Below are 21216 nucleotides of genomic sequence, written 5' to 3' on the forward strand. Positions count from 1 at the left end.
TCCCGGAGTTGGTTATGGACAGGGAGGCCTAGTGTGCTGTGGTTCATGGGGTTGCAAAGAGTCGGACACGACTGGGCAACTGAACTGAGCTGATTCCCTTCTCCACCAAGAAAGGACCTGGTAGTAATGCCTCAGGACAGGCTGCCCAGGACTCCTGGCACCAATTCTGGTAACTGGACACTGCTCCACCATGCTGATAAAATGGAGTCCTTCTTCTGGAAAGACATCTGAATAATTATTTGCCTTACTATCCCTTCTTAAAATGTCCCCTCCTGTTTCTTCTTCCTCAGGATTCTTTGGCCATATCCTGGTACCGTATCTTGTAATTCTGAGCAGACGTGGCAGAGGAGCCTATTCCAAGGGTTGGCTATGACTCATGGAATAACTGGAGAGTCAGATCCACTTGCAAGTCCCCTCTACTGGGGCTATGAGAGTGGAAAGACAAGAGGAAGGTACTCCAAGTACTTCACTATAAGCCAAGCTATTTAGGTTCATTCTGCCTCAAAGATACTCTTAATGCCCTCCGAAGCTCCTTCTTCCATCTGCCCTCACTCCCTCACTCCAGTTTGAAAGCCACACTGACACATCCAGAAAACATAATCCAAACAGAGCACTGTTTACAGCACATAAGAGCGATCTGTTCACGAGGTTTATCTGATGCAAAACCACCTGAGAGATGATCCCCCTTTAAAAGCCACACTCATTCATTCAGAAATGCAAAAGTGACAGAATACAAAGCTGACCCCATATCCTCCTGGTTTGGCTTTTTGCTGTCTTTGTAAACTGAGCTGATAAAAGTTTCTCAGGTAAGGAAGCTCATTATTTCAGACCAGGCTGTTGGGCTCCCTGCCATCCTCGTATGCGCGTGCGTGCTGCCACGGTTCACGGCAACAGGGAGACCCGGGTTGTAAGTGGGCGGCTAAATAGTTCTGTGAACAAACAGAACGCTCTAGCCAAGATTTGCTTTAAATGGCTGAGAGTGAACTGTTTCAAAACGAATTCTGTAGTAAGAAAGATTAAGGACCAAACTCTGTTCTGCAGAGTCCTGTGGGGAGGAGGGGGAAGGGAGAAAAGGGATGCTGGGTCAGGCGGGAAGGAAGGGGCTCCTGACAAATGCGCCCGTCTTAACCAGAAACCTGTTCCGGCTTCGTGCGTTTTATCTGGGCTTCCAAATAAGCGTTCTTTTCTTCTTTATTTTGGCCGCACCACTCAGCATGGGGGATCTTAGATCCTTGACCAGGGATCAAACTTGCACCCCCCTGCCTTGGGAACATGGAATATTAACCCCTGGACCACCAGAGAAGTCCCCAGATAAACTCTCTTTAAATAAGACCTCTGAGGTTGACAGCCAATAGTTCAGACATTACAAGGGGAACACAGATTTGTGGATATGGCTGCTGTTAAAATGTAGGGAAGACACTGGGAGAAATGAATCAATCAATCAATATGGGAGGTAAAGCCTTAAGCGTGAAGGATTCATTCAGTCTTCATTGCCCAAAGTTAAAAAGAAAATAGAAAATTTACCTTTTACAAATGGACAAAGAAATGGCAACCCACTTGAGTATTCTTGCCTGGGAAATCCCATGGGTAGAGGCGCCTGGTGGACTATAGCCCATGGGGTCACAAAGAGGTGGACATAGCCACTAAGCAGCAGCATGGCAGCTAAATTACTCTAACATACAAACCTGTTTTCCAGGCCCACACTGAAGGCCACACACTGATTCTTGCAATAAAGGAGACCTCTCCTGCACGGGAGAACCTGCACACATACACTTTGAGGGGGAAAGTAGTTCTTTCACGAGTCTTGACAGTTTTCTACTTGTACTCCAGGGACAGTGGCCAACGTCTGAGTTAATCCTTCCACCTCCTGGACTTACTTTATACTTTGTCTAAATCCTTCTATCTTTGTAGGATTTTAGGGATCTAAGATAGTAGAAATGTTTCCTATGGGAAGAAATATAAAAAGTTTAGGCAACACCTCACCAAATGAGTATTAATCTATTAAGACATGATCAAATTCTAACTTAATCTTTAAAATGAAATTCAAAAATAATCCTTTTCGGATGCTTTTCCCTGGAAAGTAATGAACTCAAACCACAAAATCTATTGATCTAGTTGAGGAAAACAACAGATTTTGGTCTTATCATACTCTGTTTATCTGTTGCTCTTTAGTATCCAGAAAGTGAGTTTAATACCCCAAAGTGCTTTTTACAGCACCCAATGTAAAATATCTCAGGCATGGATTTGGTAAAATATTTGAATAGCAGTAAAAGCTCTCTCAATATAACTTAGAATTCTAATCTAATCATTTTTAGTATTGCATTTTTATTTTAGAAACTATACTTATACTTTCAAGTATAATTCATAGGTATTTTTTAACCTGCCTAAATATATACCCAACCTGCAAACTTACTCAGCAAAGCCTTCTATATTCATACATTCATTCACCCGGCTCAGCCTCCTCATGTGCTATTTGACCTTCCACTTTATATTTTTAACAGGAAGTAAAAATGTACTGCTACTTCTGTGTCACTGCAGACAGCATAATAAATTATGCAATGCATTAAAAATGCCAGGACACATAGGGCATTTGATTTTGACTATACACCTATGCATGAACTGACTGTCAATGAAACCTGATGGCTTATGCTTTCTATAATCTCCATAGAAGTCCTTTTTTGCCTTCTCTCTTCACACAAAAAGATAAAGAACAGACATGTCTGTTTCCAAGTATGACAGTCAGAACCTACCAGACAATTTTGCTGCCCCTGCAGAAAACCACCACAAAGCCTGGACATAATGCAGAGACCAACGACCTGAAGGGAGTAAAACATGAGGCAGGCAGACAGATGGCGTGGGGAGGCCTTTCACTGCAGAGGTCAGAGCTGCACATGCTCGACCTGCACTGAGGCTGGACTGTGACAGCTGTCACGGCTTATTGCACTGTACACTTAAAATGTGTAAACTTTACTGTATGAAAATATAGGTATGTGTTATAAACCTATATTTGGTTTAATTAAGGGCCTCCCTGGTGACTCAAATGGTAAAGAACCTACCTGCAATGTTGGAGACCTGGGTTTGATCTCTGGGTCGGGAAGATCCCCTGGAGCAGGGCATGGCCACCCATTCCAGTATTCTTTCCTGGAGAATCCCATGGACAGAGGAGCCTGGCAGGTGACAGCCACGGCATTGCAAAGAGTTGGACACAACTGAGAGACTAATACTTCACTTTCACTTCAAGGCATTATTATAATATGTATAATAAAACTATGCTTTCTAAACGGGACCTCTGAATGGCAGATATGGCTTAACACCAAAACCTGGGTGAAAGAAGTAGATGCTGGGGAAACTGTTATATGTGGGAACAGAAGTGGTTTAATCTCCTGATCAGGGAGAAAGAAATGAGTCATCTGCAATTACAGATTCTCCCTTCCTTTAGCTTCTGTGAGCTCTTCCATTGTCAATTTTGTAACTTGCTTTGAGCAGATCCTTTTCTTCTTCTTTCTACCAAACCACAGTCTTTGTCGGCAAGAAGCAAATTAGAAGCAGATGCGAGCTTATTTTTAATGGTCCAAGACCAAATTTTCTGAACTTAAAAGAAACACTTTGTCCCCTCAAAGTTCTTGGATTCCATTAAGATACAACCGCATATTCTCTTTCCAATTCATGAACCAAAAATAATTTCAAAAACTAATTGTAAGAAACCACACCCCAGGGTTACTTATTGTAATTTTTTTTTTTAATTCTTATCATCCAGAGAACAAAGAGTTTAATTTCATAGATATTTGAGAAAACTTTTAAGATTCTAGGCTGGTCTCAACAATTTTCTTGTTTTAGTATCTGAGGAGATATACTGAATTATCCAGCAAGGCTTTTTATTATAATTGGCTCAGGTTCAAAGACAGATGTAAAAGGTTAAGAAACAAAAAATGTTCATTCCAGTAGCTAGAACTCATTTGAGATGACCTGAATACACTATCATTAAGTTACAGTACTGGGCTAAATAATTTGCAGTAGAAATTCTAGTACAAGAATTATTTATGTTTGCTTACTAAGCTGGATTCTTCTCTGGGTAAAAAATGTGAAATCTCTTATTACTCCCAGAGCTAACAGAGATGACCTTTGGAGGCTGGAAAAAAAAAAAAAGAAAAAGGAGGTCCCTATTCTTATCATGGTCTTGCATTAAGTACTGAGGGAGCCTTGGACAAATCGTTTAGTCATCTTTGGTCACAGTTTCTTCTTTAATGAAGCATGGTGGCCACACTAAGTGAGCCCTAAAATCACTGGGAATCCACCTCTGCTACCTGTCTCCAATGCCTGGTATACAGGAAGCGGCTCTCGAGAATCAGGATGCCCTGGGTTCAAAGCCTGTCTGCTCCACCTGCCTGTATGACCATGGACAAGTTCCTTAACCTTCTTGTGCCCTAGTTCCCTCATCCGTTAAAGACCTGTAATACCCACCTCACAGGGCTGCTTGCAGGATGAACCGGGACTGTGCACCAACAGAGGTCAGCACAGTGCTTGGTGAACAGGAAGTGCTCAATCCATGGTGGCCACCTCACTGTTTTTGCATGATCTGAACAAGGACCTGAAGGCTAGATTACGAGGGAGCATGCCTGCAACTCCACCTAAAAGTAAACTTTGAACCATCAGATCAACAGTCTCTGAAATCACTGTCACTCATAATGGCCATCAGATGGCTTTTAACGAGCTCCAGTTCAGAGGATACATGCGCTGCTGGTACGGCCATTCAGATACTCCTCAACCCAAGAACTGTAGACTTCACCTCACAGCAGGATGCTTATGGGAAGATTAATGGCCCTGCTGGGAGAGGGACCCCTAAGACCTCGGCACCCAGGAGGCTACCACCGGTGGCTAACCACAGGACTATCCTGCCCAGCCCTGTTTCCACCATTAGCTAATTATGGATTCCCACTGGGCTAACAAAGGCTTGTAACTGCATTCATACGTGTCTCAGTTTATCTCATGTGAAATAACCATGCTCACCTAATTAGGAATGAAGTAAGAGATGACTAAAACCCTACCAGGAAAAGAAAATAACAATTAAATCCTGATTTATAAATTCAGACAATTAACAAAATGAGATCTAATAAATGTTTCTGAAGTTCTTTATTTTCCATCCTCCTTTTTTGTTGGGGCTTCTTCTTTCCCTTCCTCCTCCATAGGCATGCATGCTAAGTCACTTCTCCATAATCAGCGCCTAAAACAGAAGTCCATACACTATGGCCTGCAGGCTGAATCCAGCCCACAGCCACAGCATCTGTCCATGGCTCATCTACAGTGACTTTCAGACCATAGGGACGGAGTTGAATAGCTGTAGCCCCCAAGCCTAGACTTATTTACATTTTGTCCCTTTATGGAAAGAGTTTCCTGATCCATGGTCTAGAACACAGCTCATTCATAGTAGGTAGCTAACAGCCCTGGGATTTCTTTGGAAGGAATGATGCTAAAGCTGAAGCTCCAGTACTTTGGCCACCTCATGCGAAGAGTTGACTCATTGGAAAAGACTTTGATTCTGGGAGGGATTGGGGGCTGGAGGAGAAGGGGACGACAGAGGATGAGATGGCTGGATGGCATCACGGACTCAATGGACGTGAATCTGAGTGAACTCCAGGAGTTGGTGATGGACAGGGAGGCCTGGCATGCTGCGATTCATGGGGTCGCAAAGAGTTGGACACGACTGAGCGACTGAACTGAACTGAGTAACTGTTTTGGACAAAATGATAATGGTCATCATTTCATTCAACATCCAGCAAGTGCTTATTAAATGCTTCCAAGCACCAGGCACTGTGCCAGCTTCTGGAAACATAGTAACTGAGACTATAGTGGTGGGAATGACAGGGTCCATGCCCTCATGGTGTGGACAGCTTAGAAAGGGAAGGGAGAAAATGGTCATCCAAATGGTTCCTTATTTACAGTATGATGAGTGTTTATAAAGGGAACGGGGGACTGGAGGGAAATATAAAAGGAAGACTGGAACTTATCTCAGGCAGCCTTCTCTGAGTAACTGCCATTTAATTTGAGCTGAGACCTGAACGTGGATTTCCTGGCTCTGAACTGTCAGCAAAAGTGAAGGGTCCTTGATGCCACATGGAATGCAAATGGGTTTCAGTCTGTGCTTTTTCCATCCATCCATCTAGCTATGAGTGCAAGGAACACAGATCATAATGAAGTTTAAGACACTTGATTTTTCAACCCTTAGACAGGAATAGTAAGCAAATAATTTAAAAACCAATGACGTGAAAATCATAAGCCACGTTCGCTCGTTAGAGACTGGACATCAACACGTGACCGAGAGACAGTTCTGTCATCAGCTCTGGTTCTTCAGGCACAGAAAATCAGCTTAAATTGAATAACATTAATTTTCACACTTGGGGAGAAGATTTGATGGAATGTAAACAGACACCCTGCAGGCTGGATGCACTGCTGGTTGTCATGAAGGTTTGAAGTTTCTCAGTGCTGCCTGTCGAGGTTGATCAAGTGGTGTAAGCAGTCACACACTGTGCTTTCAAAACCTAGCAAGGCTCGGCAAGCCACACAGGCATTCCTTGGGAACACGGCCCATTTCCCCACCCTGAAAACTGGCAGGTTCTTCCAGAGAAGGTGGAGGAAGGATGCAAAGGAACAGGAAGAAGCGTTGCAGAATAAATGTATAGCCTAACAAATCCATAAATGCAAGTCTGCAGAATAAATACATAAAGTCTTCTTTGCATTTCCTATCACTGATGAGCCCACAGAGCTCTGCTGGCTGAATTGGGAAGATTTTGTTCTCTATTTCTTTAGATGAAATGTAGGTACAAGGAGATTAAGCATCTTACTTCAGGTCACTGAGCATGTGAGTGAGAACCCAAGAACTGGAAGATGTGGTGACTGATCCAAAATTAGGTTGCTTGAGCTTGTGCCTATAAAGCCTTTGCTTTTTAGGACTGAATTTTTAGTCCTAGTAAAGCAAGGAGATCAAACCAGTCAACCCTAAAGGAAATCAACCCTGAATATTCATTGGAAGGACTGATGCTGAAGCTCTGATACTTTGGCTACCTGATGCAAAGAGCTGATTCACTGGAAAAGACTCTGATGCTGGGAAAGATTGAGGGCAGAAGGAGAAGGGGATGACAGAGGATGAGATGGTTAGATAGCATCACTGACACAATGGACATGAATCTGAGCAAACTCTGGGAGATAGTTAAGGACAGGGAAGCCTGGTGTGCTACAGTCCATGGGATCACAAAGAGTAGGACATGACTGAGCAACAACTAAATGCAGAGGCCATCTAAAGGTTAATTTAGGGCAAGAAAATTTTCTCAGTTTAAGAAATGTACCTTAGCAGGCTTTCGTAGACATTCCCTTCCTCTGTGCCCAGGAGCTGATCTGTCGTGTCTGGCATAGTCTATGGACTGGTCTGTGCAAGAATATGGCCGGCTGCCCCCAAAATTTTTATATACCACAGTCAGCTCTCAACTTCAACACAACCACAGCAGAGTGAAAAAGGAATCAGGGAACCAACTACATTTTAGTACATAGTAGTCATTTTCATGAAAAATACTACTGTTCCTGGAAGTAGAAGGAAGAGTCCCTTTACCTGGATATCTTCATACTTGAAAAAGCAAGAAAGGAGGGGAAGGGGGAAGGTGAAAGGCAAAAAAAAAAAAAAAAAAAATCAAGCATTTTTAAGTTGCTTCTATTCTATTCTCATTAACAATTTCACCTAGTATCTTGAAATAATTGAGCAGAACCAGGGGTAGCTCCTAACATGGGTGGGAGCTAAAAAGAACATTTTGATACTGATGTGCCATGATGAAAATTTCAAGCCTGTTCTTACAAGGATTTCCCACTTTTACTCATTTCCTCAATAAACATTTATTGAGCTCCAGGTACATAAAGATCCAAGGGGTTTTAATGAAGGCTGGGGCTGGATGTTGACAAAGAATGCCTGTAATTCTTTCATCTAGTGGAGGAGATTCACATTAAGAAATGGTGCCCACAGAGAATGTAGGCAAAGTAAGTGCTGCAGTACGGGCTTTGCGCCCAGGTGGCAGCTGCAAGCACCATTGGGCCCACAGAGGAGGAGGGAACCCAGATGCATCCACGTGTGACAACATCTAGCCTCTCCTTCCTACTGAAGCCTAATAGAAACCCACAACAGAATGGAATGAAACACAATGAGGATTCAGAATAAGCTCCTTAGGCTCTATGTGGGTCAACAGAATTAATATTTATGTCATTGTAATTTCTGCTTTGGGTTTCACATAAGCCCTTAGAGGAAATAGAAAAAGAAGGATTTTCTTGTAGGAAATTATTTTTGTCTCTTTTATGTTCTAAAAAAGACAGAAAATCAAAGTATCTAAAGTAAGACTTAAAGATAAGATGATGATTGTAAGATAAATTGAAAACGGCAAATTATTGTTATTTCTAAAACAGTGGTCCCACACTTTTTCTGGGGGGTTCATTTTTAAACCCATGGGGATTATAAAGGAAATCAAATCCTATGAATTACTCTTATTTATACCCATAACTTATTAATTTAAACAAATAAATGAATGTCCCCCAAATATTTTTTTTCTTAGAGAGGGACATTTAACAGACAGAATTTAATGTACACAGACTTCAGTGTAACCAACTATGCTGAACCCATGAGGCCTAAAGAATCCCAAGGAGTGGATGGGGAGCGAAGTTTCTAGCCATCCTGTAACACACATGGGTTTTATCCTGGAATAATACAAGCTGCCAGAGCTCATCAGCTGCCCCTCCACTCAAGAACATAAGACCTCTGCCAGTCTAGTTTCCCCATATCTAATATTTTATTTTTGGCTTTCTGACCTACTAGTATGGGCTTCCCCAATGGCTCAAGCAGTAAAGAATAAGCCTGCAATGTAAGAGACACAGGAAATGCAGGTTCAATCCCTGGGTCAGGAAGATCCCCTGGAGGAGGAAATGGCAACCCACTCCAGACAGACTAGTGATAGAAATTCTGCAGAGTTACTAATTTTCAGAAAGAAACAGATAAAACTTTTCACTTATTGACAAGACAGAGCTGAGAATGACGACAGACATTCCTGGGGAACTTCATTTGGTGGACAGTGGTCTCTTTGCTCCGTGTGTGTGTGTGTGTGTGTGTGTGTGTATGTGTGTGTGTGTATGTGTGTATGTGTGAGACAGATGAGTAAATGGGGAAACCAGGAATCTCAGTAAGTTAAAAAAGCTGAAGTACCCAGTTTCACTCAGCCAGATCAAAAAAGAAATTGGCTAGATGCCCTGTTTTTAAGGAGTAATTTGGCTGTAAACATATTTGGAAAAACAAGAAGTAAAACCAGAAAAAGCTTCCCAGGTGGCTCCACTGTAAAGAATCTGCCTGCCAATGCAGGAGACTCAGGTTCGATCCCTGGATCAGGAAGATCCCCTGAAGAAGGAAATGACCAACCACACTAGGATTCTTGCCTGGGAAACTGCTACAGACCATGGGCTTGCAAAGAGCTGGACATGACTGTGCAACTGAGCACACACACGGAATCAGAAAACACACATACAAATTTTTGAATTCTTTGATAGAGAAGAACACTCTCCTGACTCTTGAGAGCCCCTTGGACTGCATGGAGATCCAACTAGTCCATTCTAAAGGAGATCAGCCCTGGGTGTTCTTTGGAAGGAATGATCGAAACTCCAGTACTTTGGCCACCTCATGCGAACAGTTGACTCATTGGAAAAGACTCTGATGCTGGAAGGGATTGAGGGCAGGAGGAAAAGGGGATGACAGAGGATGAGATGGTTGGATGGCATCACCGACTCGATGGACGTGAGTTTGAGTGAACTCCAGGAGTTGGTGATGGACAGGGAGGCCTGGTGTGCTGCAATTCATGGGGTCGCAAAGAGTCGGACACGACTGAGCGACTGAACTGAACTGAACCGAGTTTTAAAGCTCCTAATCACTTCATTCAGAGAGATTTTTAATTCAGACAATCTCATGTCCGAGAGGAGCATAATTATCGCTCTGTTGAATGCTTATTTCGACTTGTAGAGCTACGTGTAACGATCCAGGCAGACCAACGAAGAGAAGAGTTTTGTCTTTAAAGGAAAACTACTCTGGGCAGCAGAGAAACTTGGAAATCGGGCCAGGAAGGACATCCCCTTCCACTGGTTGAGACTTTACAGAAATCCTCCCAACCGCTCATATTGCAAGAATGCCTTGGGTGTGTTGGGACCTGGACTCTGAGCTTCCGCTGGAACATGGACCAAAAGCATCAAACGTGTTATTCTCTATTTTCCCCTTTCCCTGTAACTTTTCCATTGGCCAAGGTGGTTGTCAGGGCCTTCCCAACTTAGCCTTAGCTCCTGGTAGGTAGGATCCAGAGACATCACTACTATTTGCTATGCAGTCAGTCTTACCTTTCTCTTAGCCAAGCATTAGACTCTCAAAAGGCTCACCTGGAAAACATGGCTCCTCTTGAATGTATATTCAGTGTTTATGATTATGATTCTTAGGCATTGAGAAGTATTCTTATAATAGACTTTCTAAAAGACTATACAGATAATGGAACACATTAATTACTGAAGATATAGTGATTTGTGCCTGCCATTCTGTGCCCACGTGCTAAAAGGAAAGCCTGACAGAGAGCACCTCCCATCACCAGCGTCCAGGGTATGTCTGCACCTTTGTCATTACAGCTGCTCACTTAGCTATGGGCTGCAGCAGGAGATGACTCAACATGCTCAAACCTTCACTTGTTCCCGAATCCCCATGTCTCCTCCTCCTCTTTCTGCTTTTTATTGGTAAAGGATGACCATACACCCAGTGGTTCTAGTCACACTCATTTCACTCTCTGTCATTATTCGATTGGTCACCAAGTCCTCTAATTTGTCAACTGCTGATTTGTCTCCTACCCTCCACTACTACTTCTTAGTTCAGGACCTCCACCTCTCTTGCCCAGACACTAAATTATCTGTTAACCAGTCTCCTTGCCTCCAGATTAGTTCTTCATGAATTTCCCTTCTTTGGTGCCTCCTTAACTAGCTTCTAAAACATAAGCCTTACAAACAATGAAATCATAAACATACGTGAAGAAAACACAGGTAAATATGTTAATAATTTTGGAGTAGAAAAAGCATTTCTAAGCATGACCTAAAACCTAGAAGGCACAAATATAGTCACTTGAAAAATCTATACGATAAAGGGCACTATATTCAAAGATACAAAAACAACTCGGGAAAAAATACCTGCACTATATATGGCAGGAAACATGCTAATTTTCTTCATACAAGGAATTCTTCCAACTCACAAAAACTATTTGTAAATTTGAAATAACATCTCAAGTCCACCTCTTGGCCACTCCAGGAGAGGAAAAGCTAATGCAAATAATTATAAAGCTGGCAGGCAGGCAGGCACAGAGTGTCCTGCAAAGACTAGGTAATGAAACATTGGTTAGTTATCAGTGTTAGCAACCCTGCTTCAAAGGCCCTGCCGAGATGCAATTACATCACACATCAACACTGAGGCCCCCTTCAGCAGTTGAAAAATGCCCCTGGACTCTCTTGTTTATACCTTTGGAACAGCAGAACATATTTGCACGGAACAACTCATTCCTTGTAAAGTGGCAAGGGCCTCTTTGCCTGCACTATTGATGCTTTAGCTTGGAGCCAGAAGGTTAAAGTTGTCGGAACATTTCTGAACTCACACAACACCAAAACCTATTAGTCCATCAGCATAGCCTGAGCTGGGAGGCCACAGCAAATGCTCATCTGATGAAACTCATTGACTTTTCCATTTTGACCTGAACTACATGACAAAATAATATCTCCTGACAAGAAGGCAGAGTATCAGCAGAGTGACACTGCTCACATAATGGCCACAAGGATACTTACTCTACCTAGTAATATGATCATCCAAAATTAAGGTGTCAAACCCAGAGGAACAGGGTGAGGAGGAAGGTGGGTGGGAGGTTCAGGATGGGGAGGACATATGTATACCTGAGCCAATTTATGCTGATGTATGGCAAAAACCATCACAGTACTGTAAAGAAATTATCCTCCAATTAAAATATAAATTAATTTTTAAAAATTAAGGTGTCAAAATCCTAAGTGCTAATAGTACAGATGACTCATTTATCAAATGAATGTTCAGATGAAACAGTAAATCCACGCATCTATAAGTAGAAATAACTTTTGTTAGGAAAGTGAATAACTCAAGATGCTTATATATATATAGCTTTGTATACAAGTCTGGAGCACAGGCCAATTCACCTAATGCAAAGGAATCCGGTGCAAAAGCTCAAGACTGTATGAGTGTCTATTTGCCAGACAGAGTTTGAAAAATGAAGCTGAGACTCAAGCTGGAGTCTGATCATGAGAAAATCTGGGAAAAACTGGAGTGCAATTGTGAGTTAATTTGGGAAAAAACAAAGAAGAAACATTAACCCCAATGGACAGTACTGGAAATTAGAAAATGTAACCAAGCATTTCTCAGCTTTGAAAATGTAGACCTGTATTGAGGGGTCCGTGCACCAGAATATACTATCACTATACAGTGGATGGCTAGTGTTTGAACAAGACTTTTTGCTGTTAGAACTGTCTTTAGCTGTGAGCACTTAACTCACAATGCTGCTGAGAGTTATGACAGAGAAATGAATTCAATTTTCTATACCGTTTCCCAAAAAAGACAGCCGGATTTTTTCTGTTTCTGATTTAGACAATGAATTTGCAGAAATTCAGACCTTAATTGATGGTTTTTCAAAACCCATTTGCTTCTATTATTTGCCTCTGATGAAATTAATAGAGTATTTCCCAATAAATCTGGAGGCAGAGGAAGCCAATTTCTGGCTGAAATGGGCTCGCTGGGTTCACCATCGAGCATCACCAATGAAGACCCATGCTGGGAACATCTCTATCGCTTCATGCTGCCAGGGGCGGACAGTTCAGAAATGCTCAACCTACGTGTACACACAGCATGACAAAAGAGCGAATCCCACCACAGACCTCCTTCCTTTTCCATGGAGATAAAGAACTATGCCTTACTTCAGGTGGTGCGTGCCAGGGAACACCGCAAGAGTGCTATTCCTCGGAGGGTATTGTAGAGAGACAGAAACGGGAGGTCAGAATTAACACTACTGAAGTCTTACAGCCTCGGCTTTGTCTTGGGCCTCATCTTTGGCCCAGCAGCTTATTTCCCTAGTTAACAAACGAAAAGCAAGCAGCACAAATCTTACTCAAAATGAACAGGCTACTCTCCTTAGGCCCTGAGCTTTTAAAACCACACAGTTGGGAAAGATAAGCAAGGAGACTCACTCTGGGATGCGTAAAGCCCCTCAGCCGCCCTGTCTTCATGTCCGTCATACTCCCTGCTGGACAGCTGTCTGTTGGCTGTCTCCAGTCGATCTGGACATAGAGAGGAGATGGTTACAAAGACACGCATGTGGATCTAAGTCATCCTGCGACTGACAAATGACCTGGGTGCTGAGAGCTGGTAGGGAGAGCTACGCAGGCAGGATCCCCAAACTGAACAACTCCTGGGGAGGAATAAGATGTTCCAAAACATCGAAAGGAAAGTCTTCAGTGGCCACGCTGTGTCTTTATGCTAGCTACTGCCAAGGGGTGCACCAGCGGCAGGCAGTGACGAGCAGGTACCTGCAAGCCTAGCAAGGTCCTCGCAAAGGGCTTGAGTCCCCCTGGCCTCAAACCCAGCCCTCATCTAAACTTGATTATCAGTTCTCTGTAGCTAGGAAACAAAAAAACTTAAAAATAACAAATAAATAAATACCAAAAAACAAGTTAAGATGACCTAACGGATGAGGACTCTACTCAGTGAGTTCTAGGTTTGCTCATGCCATTTCGTCAGTCTTCATTTATTCAATTAAATAATTCAACCTAACAAGGTTTTATTGAGCATACAGCATACCCCAAAACTGAAGGGTTTACAGTAATTAAAAAAAAAATGTAGGTTCCACCTACAGAGTCCAAGTACACTGAGTCTTTTGACATGAGAAAACTGAAAAAAATGGCTTGGCTGACTAAAAGTGAAGTACAAGTTCATGGGTCAAATCAATCTGCGTGTGGGAGGCTGTCAAGATCCTGCAACATGGGACCCGAGCTTTCAGGAAAATGATATATGTTTACTCTTCTCATAACCATGGGTTTGTTTTTTCTCCAAGAGGGACATGTGTCTAGCTCTGTCTTCTACACTACATATTGACCAAGTGTTAAGTGTTGGCTTTCAAAGAATGCAATCAAATGCTTCAGCTTGACATGATAAGGGTTGTGCATGCAACACTGGTCTTTTCAGACATTCCCATTCACAACAAGAATCATGCTAAGGACTTCTGAAGCAAGAAGGAGCTGCACACATATTCCCTCCCTTTCAAGGACTCATGCATAGAGGTTGTCACTTCTCAGGCTCAGTGCTGCACTGGACAACCCATAAGGTGAAAAGAACACGTCTGCTCTTTGGTGCCCCTTCCCCAAGAGTTTGGGATTTACAAGGTTATCTAACACAACTTAGACCTGGAGTTAGACTATCAGCTACATGGGGCAAGGGTGTTTAGGGCAGGGAAAACGTGGGTGATGTACCTCGGAGGTCTCTGTTGAAGTCATGGAGCCTTCGAATCTCGCCTTCGAGTTTGTTCCTCATCGCTTTGTCCAGTGACTCTCGCTTAGTGGTAGACTTGACCAGGCTCTCGTAGGCTTCTGAGATTCTCTGAAGTTCTTTCTCAAACTGAAAGAAAGAAACAGCATGGAAGTGGAACCTCTGACATTCTCACCTATGACTTAGTTATACCAATTCTTGGACGTTCCCAGTGTGAAGGCTGTATCTTCAACACAGCCTTTCTGCACCTCAAGTTTGGCTAGCAGATCCTGTAGTCAACTTTGCTCCCCCGTGTCCCCTAGGACCACATTAGGATCCTGTGAATAACAGACTTGCAAGTCTGGTGGGACCATCTGATGTCACCTGGTACATCAGATGTCTCTCAGTACAATGTCCATCAGATGTCTATTAGGAAGGGGTGAATTTAAACATAACTCATACTCTTACATTTTGTATGCTAATTTATAACTATTATTTTTCCTAGTTAACTTAAGAAAAATATTAAAGTACAAGAAAACGAAAGGATCACAGCTAGAACCCAAACTGCCTGAGTCCAAGTACAGTGCTCTTCCTGAAACCCTCATCCCCAAAGAAATATAAAATCCACATGAAGAAAGGCTTCATTGCTTAGTTTTGTTACCCCTTTGTCTATGAAATTATCTATATAAAGGACTAATGGATTTGTATCTAAGTGTAAACCAATCTGCCAGATTGTTGCTCTTTATGTGAGGGAACTGAAAAGACATGAATTAAAACCACCTTTTCTCTTTCGTATTTCACTGAATCCAGGGCTGTCACTGGTAAACTCTTTAATCTATGGCATATATAAATCTATAACAAGTAGCTGAAACTGTTATAACAGGAGTCTAACACAATAGCATGCTTTAAAGTAGATATTAATAAATCCCATTTTATTGCTGTGCAACATACACGCAGGAGGAAAAGAAAAGTGAAAGTTGCTCTGTCGTGTCTGACTCTGGACACTCTACAGTCCATGGAATTCTCCAGGCCAGAACACTGGCCAGAATGCTAGAGTGGGTAGCCTTTCCCTTCTCCCGAGGATCTTCCCAACCCAGGGATTGAACCCAGGTCTCCCACACTGCAGGCAGATTCTTTACCAGCTGAGCCACAAGGGAAGCCCATACAAAGTAAAGAGTACCTGCAAACTTGGCTACTAAAAGTTGGAATCAGAGGCAAAGTGGTGGGGTTGAGAACTCCAGCACCCCTCCCTGGGCACAGAGACCTACACCGCGTTTTGGTCTCTTCATAGGAGAGCTATGTCACCATAAGCCAGGTACCCTGATTGCCTCCAAATGCCCAGATCAGAAAGTCTCTGCTTAGATTCCTATAACTATTGCTAAACCAATACCCACCCTAACAGACATCTACCATACACTCACTGCGTGTCTGGGTGCCAGGGGAACAGAAATAAGACAGTAGTCTGCTCTTGCGGGTCTCGCAGCCTTGCTGGCCTGTGTGTAGGTACACATGCCTCCTCTCCAGTGCAGTCGGACAAAAGGTGTGGTGTTAATGCTATGGTAGTCTACAGATCCCTTAGCAGGGGTAAGAAGGGGTTTCTTTAAAATAAGATTTCAGAGAAAACACCATTTAAAATGAGTCCTGAGAGATGAACAGGAACTTGCCAAGCAGAAAAGAAAAGGCTCAAGGGCTTTGGCATTCAAGGCAGAAGACAGGGAGGGCGTCAGCCAAGACAGAGCCACAAATGAGTGTGTGTGTGTCTAACAGGGCAGGTCATCTGAGGATGGCAGCAAGGGGCGAGAGGCAGGAGCCAGGCAGCCCAAAGGCAGGGCTTTAAAGAGAATGATGGGATGGGAGAGCTTGGGGAGGGCAGGGCAGCATAAATCTCACCTGAGGTTTTACAGAGTTCAGACTAAAGGACGGGGCTGCCGAGACAGAAGGCAGGAGAAAGGAGTCCAGGCAACAGCTACTGTAAACAGTTCAGTGACACATGACAGAGAGTGAACCCAGACAACCAAATAGACAGATCCCAAAGACACTGAAGAGAAGATTCAGTAAGCCTCCGTGACGGGTCTGGACGGGCAAGGGAGAAAGAAACCAAACACAGCCACAGCTTAGAAGACAGAGTAACGAGAGTCAGCCAAGATAAATGACGATAAGGCAAACACGTTTACCAAAGAAAGAAAACCAGTCTGCGTTTGGAGATATCAGGCCTGAAGTGCCTGCAGAACAACACGGCAAAGATTTCCAGCTGGCCGGGGAGAGACAGGTCTGAAAGTTGGGAGGGCAAAGTTGTGCCGCTGTGTGTAGAGGACAGATGAGGCCACGAAGTGGAGACCGCTTAGGGAGGTCACCAGATGCTCCTAGGGCCGAGGATGGAGCGCTGATACTGCAGAAGGTGGGAGTGGAGGACCCGGGAGAGAGACCAACACAGGGCCGCCTCAGCAGCCAGGAAGCCAGAAACTAAAGGAGAGTGTGGTCGCTGCCCTAGAGGTTGCAACGGAGCCAAGACACATCAGAGAAGAGGTGGGTGATGAGGCTGCAGGGCGTCGGGCCTCCTTGCTCGGTGGCCTCCAGCCGGGGCAGGGCTGAACACCAAGGCTCCATTCGGCATGGATGTTCCTAAAGGCCTCCTAATACCAGAGTGGGTTCCTCCACAGTCCCCTTATTTCAACGAGGCCTTTCTATCTCTTCCAAAGATATCATGAATTATTGGTCATGTGGCAGCAGAAAGAACAGCCTGTCCTGAATCCTGCTCATAGTCCTACCGCAAAATTATGTTCTTTCCTTTTAATTTTGTTTTCAAAAGAGATGGCTCCAAAACATACCACCACTTCTATGCTAATTTCATCTGTAAAAGGTAGCCTTTGCTTGCAGACAGATGGGCAATGCTGCAGGGACAATCCCCCAGTAAGACAAGGCAGCGGTGAAGCGTTCTTCAACTAGGCCACCCACAGGAACTTCCCTCCACCTGATTTCATATACTCTCCTATGTTATATTCAGCTGACTGGAATTCTGATGCGTTCTGTGTCTCTGATTTGACTGTCAACTCCTTGAGAGCAGAAACAGCCCCAAAGCCCTAGACTTGTGCCCTGCCACATGACAAAAGTACCAACTGCATAATTAACCTTTAAATGTCTTACAGAACTACAACTGTATGTAGGAAGTTAGCAAGATGAAATTGTGATTCAACCTTAGGCAAAATTTCCTAACAATCTCTTCCAGAAGTCTACCCAGTAGTGAGCATCTCTGCTCTGGAGGCATTCAAGTGAAAAAACGAAAGACCTCCTTTCAGAGACATGAGATTTCTAAGGAGTGAGAAATTGGACTAGAATCACTTTAAGAATTTTAAGTCTAAAGCTCTGTGGTTTCTGACTGCACACTCCTTCAGAAGGACGACCACACCCTTTTCTTCAGTGCCTTGGGTCAAAATATCTTAACGCCCTCTTAATGTCACTTCCTAGGTGGTGCTAGTGATAAAGAATCTGCCTGCCAATACAGGAGACATAAAAGACATGGGTTCGATCCCTAGATTGGAAGGATAACCTGGAGAAGGGCATGGCAACCCATCCAGTATCCTTGCTTAGAGAATCTGATGGACAGAGGAGCCTGGGAGGCTACAGTCCAGAGGGCTGCACAGAGTTGGACCCGACGGAAATGACCTAGCACACACACACAATGTGTGTCAGAGGTGAAAGGAGTTGGACAGGTTGGTCTTAATATACAGACCATTTGGGCCAGTCCCGAGTCTGAGCAGCAACATATGAAGAGAGTTTGCCTCCACAGCTCCCAGCAAAGACATCAGGAAGCTCTTAGGGCAGGTTGCAGGAGATCCGGGAATCTCCGAGAAGCAATCTCTGGCCCAGAAACGGAACTCCAAGCAGAGTGGAAAGCTTACAGTTTCAGCAGGGGCTGCCGCCATGAAGCAAAGGGGCAGAGAGGGGCTGTGAGAAAGTCTCAGCCCTTCCTAGTTTAGAGACTGGCTTGTTCCCAGACACCTTCACATGCACAACTCAGGGACCTATAGGGTTGAAGTCAGGCCTGCCGTCCATGCCTCAGACTGCCCAACCACAGCCACTGCTGCTTTACTGACAAAAGAAGAAGGTCTTTGCTAAAGTAAGCCCAGAGGAACCATCGACATGAGGCTCTTCAAACATCCACCTACACCCTGGTGGCTTCTGAGGCCAGCCTGCTCAGCAGCCCACAGTCTGGTTCTGCTGCAAATTCCATGCATGAATTATGCTTCAGGGAAACTGGGAGGAAAAAGAAGCAAAATGAGTGGCCGAAAGGAAGTGATGAAAAACCGCCACTCTCTCTGGGGGTCCACGGTCCTCATTCCAACACTAACAAGGGTAATCACCACCCTGCCCCTCTCTGGAAACAGGGTCTTCATTTCCAGGTAGTTCTTTGGCAGCCTCTGAGCTCAGTCATTGTTTCCTGCTGTGTTCCTGGCGTGCCGCACATAGGCTAAAGCCCTGCAATTAAAAATTTATCTATTTTTGGTTCTGCCCTGGAGATGAATCTCTGAGCACTCCCAAGGCTGTGAAGAAGGATTCCAGAATGGGCGTTCCTGCCAACACAGGGTGGCCACATCCTACGATGTGGCACCACCCAAAGTGGGGGTCTTCATCCCTGAGGAGTACAGTCACCTCACTGGACAAGCCTCTCCCCAGACCTGGGGCTCAAATAAGAGACACAGCTACACAGACACACAGAGCAGTGGGGCCTGGACTAGGGCGACCTCGGGAACACAGGCCTTGAACCACCCAGTCACGGTTTCAGGCCGCTCTTGTGTCTCTTGGTCCCAGTTGCCGAGGAGAGCTACAAAACTAGTGCTGAATATGGCTCGTATCCATCGAAATCTGAGTTTTCAAACCCACAATTTCAATTAGATACACAACTAATTAGTGATTAATGAAATGTAATATTTACAGACCCATTCACAACATTCAAGGGACTGAAGGAGTTTGGGATTTCAGAAGGGGTACAGCCTTTGATTTTTCCCCTTTTCCAGAAGTTACCAAAATGCTTTTGGCCGCGAAACTTAAGGATCATACCCATGCAGGGAAATTGAGTCCCTGCGAGGCTGATTTTGGTTTTCAAAAACAGAAATGGTCATCGACATCAAGAAAGATGTGTGTTACAGGCCAATAAAGATACGTCTGAATTTTTAAAAAGTCAATGAAGAATAATAAGGACTCCCAGTTTCTGCATCTTCCCTGTAACTGTTCAAAAATATTTATGGAAAAGCGGGAGAATGACACTCGGCCCTCAGGAGTCTGCACGGCTCCTGGACACATCTGCCCCTGGGCTCCCTCAGAGAGAGAGGGTAAAAAAAAAAAAAAAAAAAAGCGACAGACTTCCCAGGAAGTGCTGAGGTGGCCAGTCCCAATTTTCAGCCTGGACCAGGAAAGAAGCTGCCTGGGAGGCGTGAGAGGCAAGCCGAGGCCTGAGCGTGACTTCCAGACACGGCCAGGAGCCCGCACACGCGCAACCGCGTGACCGGCCCAGGGCGGAGGCCGCCATCTTGCGCAGCCCACCGGTCCCCGCCCCTCGTCTGCCGCCTCCAGGAAAGGCGGTCAGGCCTCTCGGAGCCAAGTGTGGTCTTGACTTGGGGGAGCTCCAGACCCTCGCCGCGGAAGCTCCACACAAACGCGCTGGGACAGGTCCCGTCTGTGAACGGCTGCATCATCCCATCCACAGCACCCAGCCCTCGGGGGAATCAGAGGGGCTGACGGCTCTGACACCGGGACCAGCAGAAAGGCCAGGCTTTACGGAGAAGTCAGCACGGAGCAGCCTCGTCATACAGACGCAGTGACCACCGTGTTCCTCAGCTGGGAGCAAGCCCTGGCCTGAGGAACCAAAGGGCAAGGCTGCTGTGCTCAGGGGGGTTTACAGTCCCACCTTTTCTCTTTACAAAAGCCCCCACCTGCCCAGGACAGAGAAGGCCCCTAGACTTATGAGATGGCCCCAACCACACATGCCGCTTTGTCCCCAGAAAGGAAACTCCGGTGCCCTGTGGCTCTGCTGCCTGAAACCATCCTATGGCTTTTGTCCCTGGCCGGCAGGGCCTTTCTACCTGCAGCTTTTCGGGTGCTGGCGTGTGGGTCGTGGTGAAATCGCTGCCTGTAATAGTTCACTCTCGATAGATGTCTCCCTGTTGACTTTGGGTCTCGGCATAAAGCCCTAAGAATGAAGGCTGCCGTGCGTCCTGATGATCCCATGACAAAGACACGGGCTGGAATTCTGCAGCATCTCCCCACCTGCTGAGTCACAAGCAGAAGGAGAGCATGCCGGAACTTGCACTCTGCCCTCGGTGCTGAGGCATCACTGCTTTTTTTTTGCAGAGACCGGCTAATGAAACCAGCACGGCAATCACCAGGTTCCTGTGTAAGATCCTAGATGTAAAGAAAGAACCTGTCTCTCTCAGCTTGCTGTTCTATATCCCTCTGGGTGTCCCCTCTCCCACACTGTCCATCTGGGGAGATGCTGCTTAGCTGCTGAGTCCCTGTCCAGGGGCACCTCTCCTTCTCTCCTGTAGCCCCTTGACATTCTACTGCAGGTTTAGCTTGGGTGACTCCCCCCACCCCAACCCCTGCTTTTTTTTACATAATCAATAGTAAAAGATGTATATCAGTTTTCACAATCA

General features: G+C 44.8%; 1 protein-coding gene across 5 annotated transcripts in view; it reads right to left on the bottom strand.

Annotated features, from left to right (window-relative positions):
• The window catches only part of AMOTL1 (angiomotin like 1), a 164819-nt gene that overhangs the window by 44051 nt on the left and 99552 nt on the right, over positions 1 to 21216 (bottom strand). For all 5 annotated transcript variants that reach the window (XM_069555110.2, XM_069555111.1, XM_069555112.1 and 2 more), the window contains 2 exons: positions 14572 to 14716; positions 13294 to 13383 (listed from right to left, as the gene is read on the bottom strand). In XM_069555110.2, coding sequence (XP_069411211.1) covers positions 13294 to 13383; positions 14572 to 14716 — 235 coding nt within the window. The remainder of the gene's footprint in view (positions 1 to 13293; positions 13384 to 14571; positions 14717 to 21216) is intronic.

Source organism: Ovis canadensis, chromosome 15 (genome assembly GCF_042477335.2).
Source record: "Ovis canadensis isolate MfBH-ARS-UI-01 breed Bighorn chromosome 15, ARS-UI_OviCan_v2, whole genome shotgun sequence".
NCBI lineage: Eukaryota > Metazoa > Chordata > Mammalia > Artiodactyla > Bovidae > Ovis > Ovis canadensis.